This window comes from Eucalyptus grandis, chromosome 8, assembly GCF_016545825.1.
Source record: "Eucalyptus grandis isolate ANBG69807.140 chromosome 8, ASM1654582v1, whole genome shotgun sequence".
NCBI lineage: Eukaryota > Viridiplantae > Streptophyta > Magnoliopsida > Myrtales > Myrtaceae > Eucalyptus > Eucalyptus grandis.
In genome coordinates, this window is record NC_052619.1 from 40,234,950 (window position 1) to 40,239,801 (window position 4,852).

Below are 4,852 nucleotides of genomic sequence, written 5' to 3' on the forward strand. Positions count from 1 at the left end.
CAAATCATCAATTTTTTGCCTAAATTGATTAGATTGACTCAATTTGTACCAATATGAATAATTTTAGGATTAAAATGGTTCAATTGAAATGTTTAAAATGGAATTGGTGTCAATCAATAGATTTATGATTTTTTTGCAAATTTTCCTGAAAAATAAAGCAAAGTTACAAACAAATCGATTATTCATTGCCCAAATGAAATGAAAGCAAAAATCAGTCATTTTCACCGCATCACTTTTAAGATGCCGAACTTTCGGCTACCGCAGTTTGGCAGACGGTATTTTGGAAGTTTCGTGTTAAAGAATTGTATAATCTACGTTAAATGTAAAAGAAAAAATAAATGCCATAAATTAGAAGCCAGACTTTTTTAATTCTATAGCAAGGATGACTTACCTAATGAAGAATATAATCTTCACCTTACAAAATACCTTACTAATCTCATGGATCAGGTGAGAACTAAACTTAAGGTTGGTTCGATGGACAATACGAATCTCATATGGGGCTCAGATTTTTAAAGAATATTGTGAATGGATAAGCATCTATTCTAGCTGAGCAGTACCTTTTTTTTTTTTTCTTTGGCTAAAGAGAACTCTTTTTGGGAGCCCAGGGAACAGGATTCGGAACTGTTAAAGTTAACTCTAACGGAGCATTCAAAGTGATTGCTTTTGCTGGTGGCGAATCTGCATATAATAGTGCATTACGTTGATCATGAGGCAGCACCAAACCATTGTCTCACAATAAAACATTGAGCTTCGCAAACTCCTCTCAAACACTCCTCAACTCCAACATTTGCCTTTAGAAATGGCAGAAACAGTGCTCTTTAGCCTCGCCACTGACATACTGAAAGGCCTTGCCATCGAAATGGTGAAACCTGGGAGTTCCTTCGCTTTTCGAGAGATTCAGTCGCTCTGCGGTGCCAAGGACGAGCTCCAAAGTCTTAAGGACACCGTAGAGACCATTCAATCTGTGCTTTTGGATGCCGAGAAGCAGCAATGGCACAATGACCAGGTCAGGACCTGGCTCAAGAGGCTCAAAGCTGTGTTTTATGAGGTACAGGACTTGCTCGATGATGTTGCAACTGAAGATCTGAGGAGAAACGTCACTTCCGGCAACAAGATGTCGAAAGAGGTTCGTGTTTTCTTCTCTAAATCAAATCAGCTTGTAAACTGCCTCAAAGTGGCTAATAAGATTCAGGAACTTAGAAAGAAATTGGATCGGATTAAAAGTGATAATAAGTTCCATTTTGAGAGACATCTGAGTGAGGCGACTGTTGCTATTGGGAGGAGGAGGACAACTCACTCTTTTGCCCGTGAAGAAGAAATAATTGGTAGAGAAGATGATAAGAACGAAATTATTGCACATTTGTTTGATTCCTCCTCGATAGAGAGTGTTACGGTCGTTTCCATCGTTGGCATGGGAGGGCTTGGAAAAACCGCGCTTGCTAAACTGGTATACAATGATGACAAGGTGAAAAGCTATTTCGAGCTTAGGATGTGGGCGTGTCAGGGGATACTGAAATCTTTGATGAGGAATTGGTCATCAAAGAAATACTGAAATCTGCCCAAGATCCTGGTATGAGGAATCTGCAAGATATTGAGAATAAATCTAAGGAGCAGTTGCAGCAGCTCCTCCGGAATGTACTAGAGGGGAAGAAATACTTACTTATTTTGGATGACTTGTGGAATGAAGATCGCCTAAGATGGTTGGATTTCCATCTTTGCTCATGGGTGGTTCATGCGGGAGCAAGATACTCATAACAACACGCAGTCAATTGGTTGAGCAAGCCATAGATGCGAAATCGGCTAGCCATGTTCTACAGGGATTATCTGACGATAAGTCATGGGACTTGTTCAAGAAAATGGCTTTTGGAGATGGGGAAGAATCATTAGACCTTAAACTAGAGGAGATAAGTCGAGATATAGTTAAAAAATGTGCTGGTGTTCCCCTTGCCCTCAAAACTATAGGCAGTGTTTTATATAACAAAAACAAAAACGAGTGGCTCTATCTCAAAGAGCATGAACTTTCAAAGATAAATAAGTTGGAGCATGGTGGTATTATCGAAGTCCTCAAACTCAGCTATGATCATCTTCCGTTAGGGTTAAAGCATTGTTTTGCATATTGTGCATTGTTTCCAAAAGATTATGTTTATGATAAACAAACAATGATCCAGCTTTGGATGGCACACGGCTTTATTGAGTCATTGGACGGGAATGATGACCTAGAGCAAATCGGGGATAGTTATGTCTCAGACCTATTATATAGGTCATTCCTTGAAGTTGAAGAGACCGATGATTCCACAGGTGAGGTGAAAATGTTCAAGATGCATGATCTCATGCACGATCTTGCCTTGAAAGTTATCGGAGATGAGTGCAAGATGGTTAATCTTAATGAAGGTGGCAGATATGGAAGAATTCGACATGCATCATTTGCTTCATCCTCACTACAGGAATTGACCCTCTACTTGAAATGGCCAATCTACGAACCATCCTCTATTTGAAGAGTAGAAAATCAGTGTCGAACTTGTTCCCAAATCAATATCATGAGATTTTCTCCAAGTGTAAGCATTGTCGAGTGTTAGGTTTGCACTATGCAAATTTTTCCATTCCTCCCTCCTTGGGGAGTCAGTTGAAGCACTTAAGATTTCTTGATATTTCTGAAAACCAATCAATCAAGAGTTTGCCAGATTCAATCACAAATTTGGTGAATTTGCAAACTCTTAAACTCTCTGGTTGCAAGAAGCTTACAACACTTCCGAGTGATTTGAGGAAATTGATCAACCTTAGGCACCTCTTAATTGATGAGTGTGACTCATTGAACCACATGCCACATGGGTTGAGTCAATTGTCTTCACTTCGAACTTTATCACAATTTATCATACAAAAGATAGATCATAAACTACCTAGTAGTGTGGGGAGAATAGATGAACTGGGTAGCTTAAACAAATTGGCTGGTTCCATTACTATTCGAAGGTTAGAATTCCTTCAACTATCACCGAGCAAAGGTTACTTGAGGGAAAAACAACATCTTTGTTCATTGAAGTTGGAGTGGTCAAGAGAGCACCAAGATGATAAAAGCGAGAGCGATGAATTGATCATGTGGGAGAACCTTAGACCGCACCCAAATCTAGCCCATTTGACCATAACCTCTTGTATGGGTAGGAGTCCGCCAAGCTGGCTTTCCTCCATCAGGAATCTTGTTGACCTTGTACTTTGGGAATGTAGAGGCTGGAAGTACCTATCACCCATAAGTGAACTCCCCTTCCCTAAAGAAGTTGACTCTCGTGGGCTTGGATGCGTTAGAGTTGGTTCAAGAGATTGGTGACCTAGAGCAATCTAACACTACACGCTCCTTCTTCCCATCTCTGGAGGGACTGTTTCTCCACTACGGTGGCAACTTGAAAGGCTGGTGGGGAAAAAGGCAACTAGGGGGTGCAAATCAGGATCATTGGGAATATGATTCACAATCATCGTTCCCAAAACTCTCATCTTTGGAAATATCGTATTGTCCCCACTTGAATTCCGAGCCGTTGTTCCCCTGGATAGAAAACTTGAGCTTAGTTGGAGTTAGCGTGAAGATCATGGAACAACAATTGATGGCCTTTCAAAATTGTCCATCAGAAGCAGCAGTATCATCCACGTTCGTCCCTCTCTCTAAATTAAAGAAGCTATTGTTTGTTAGTGGCGAGGATCTGGAGCACTCAATGCTCGAGATTTTACTTCGATTCCTCGATAGTCTTGAGTCCATGAGCCTCTACTATTGCTTCAAACTAAAGAGTCTCTCTCGTAGCATGCAGTACCTATCCTCACTCCAGCACCTCGATATCTGTGGTTGTGAAGAGCTAGATTTGTCAAGCCACGACGATGAGCATGGCACCCAATGGCGATTTCTCACGAAACTCCGTGATCTTAGAATCAGACAACTTCCAAAACTAGTGGCTTTACCTGATGGGATTCAACATGTCACTACTTTGCAATTTCTCCACATTTCACGTTGTGAGAATCTGACAAGTTTGCCAGAATGGATGGGCAATTTTTCTTTGCTCCAAGAGCTTCATCTTTTTGCTTGCCCAGGTTTAACGTGTTTGCCAGACGGGATGCGCCACCTCACCTCATTGAAGAAATTGACAATCGTTCAATGTCCCGCTTTGGAAGAAAGGTGCCAAAGAGAAAGGACTCTTTCATGTCTATCATTTGAATTAGATGTATAATTCCAATTGAAGAATTGCTTGTATCTCTACTTTTGTTTGAGAAGATGAAAAACCTTAAGTAGGTACAAGAAAGCACTATCACTTCGGTGTGTAAAGTCCATTTGTGTACTCGCATCTTATTTATGGTAAGTTATTTTTCAGAAATGAAATAAAAGCAAAGGGAGGCGAGTTCGCAACCATCTAATGGGGCCACATGTCAACTTTCCATAAGGCTTTTAGGGAGCACCAAAATAATATAATAGTAGCATATCAGATTAGAGACGTGACTTTCAAAAAAATCTCTAATGTAGTTAAAAAGTTGCTTTAGCTAGGGATTCGTGTTAGCATATCTATAGACAAGAAAGAGAAACAAATGAATAAACAACATGGCATTCAACTGGACTCAAAAAGCTTGTTGGTTGATACCCGACTCACGCTTGATATATTTTCTCTATTATGGTTGAAATTTGAATTTTCTCTTTTCTTTTGCTTGTCCATATATTTGAGTTCCACTTAAAAGATATTGGTAATTGATATACTCAAGAGAGACCCCGATGGACAAAATCACTTTATTATAAACAACTCACTCAGAATTCTGGAACAAACTAAGATATATTAACATGTATTGTGCAAAAAAAAAAAAAAAGTTATTAGTCTTGCGAAACGTA

General features: G+C 39.8%; 1 protein-coding gene across 1 annotated transcript; it reads left to right on the top strand.

The window, feature by feature from the left end:
• The first annotated feature begins 733 nt into the window (after nt 1-733).
• Nucleotides 734-4,300, top strand: LOC120286846 (disease resistance protein RGA2-like). The gene is made up of 2 exons (XM_039299406.1): nt 734-1,126; nt 4,069-4,300. Exons 1-2 carry the CDS (start codon nt 800-802, stop codon nt 4,072-4,074), a joined length of 333 nt encoding a protein of 110 aa, XP_039155340.1. The 5' UTR covers nt 734-799; the 3' UTR covers nt 4,075-4,300.
• Nucleotides 4,301-4,852: the final 552 nt, after the last annotated feature.

Bases quoted from the DNA above. Each gene is read 5' to 3' on its own strand.
- LOC120286846 (XM_039299406.1), top strand. From the start codon at position 800: ATGGCAGAAACAGTGCTCTTTAGCCTCGCCACTGACATACTGAAAGGC.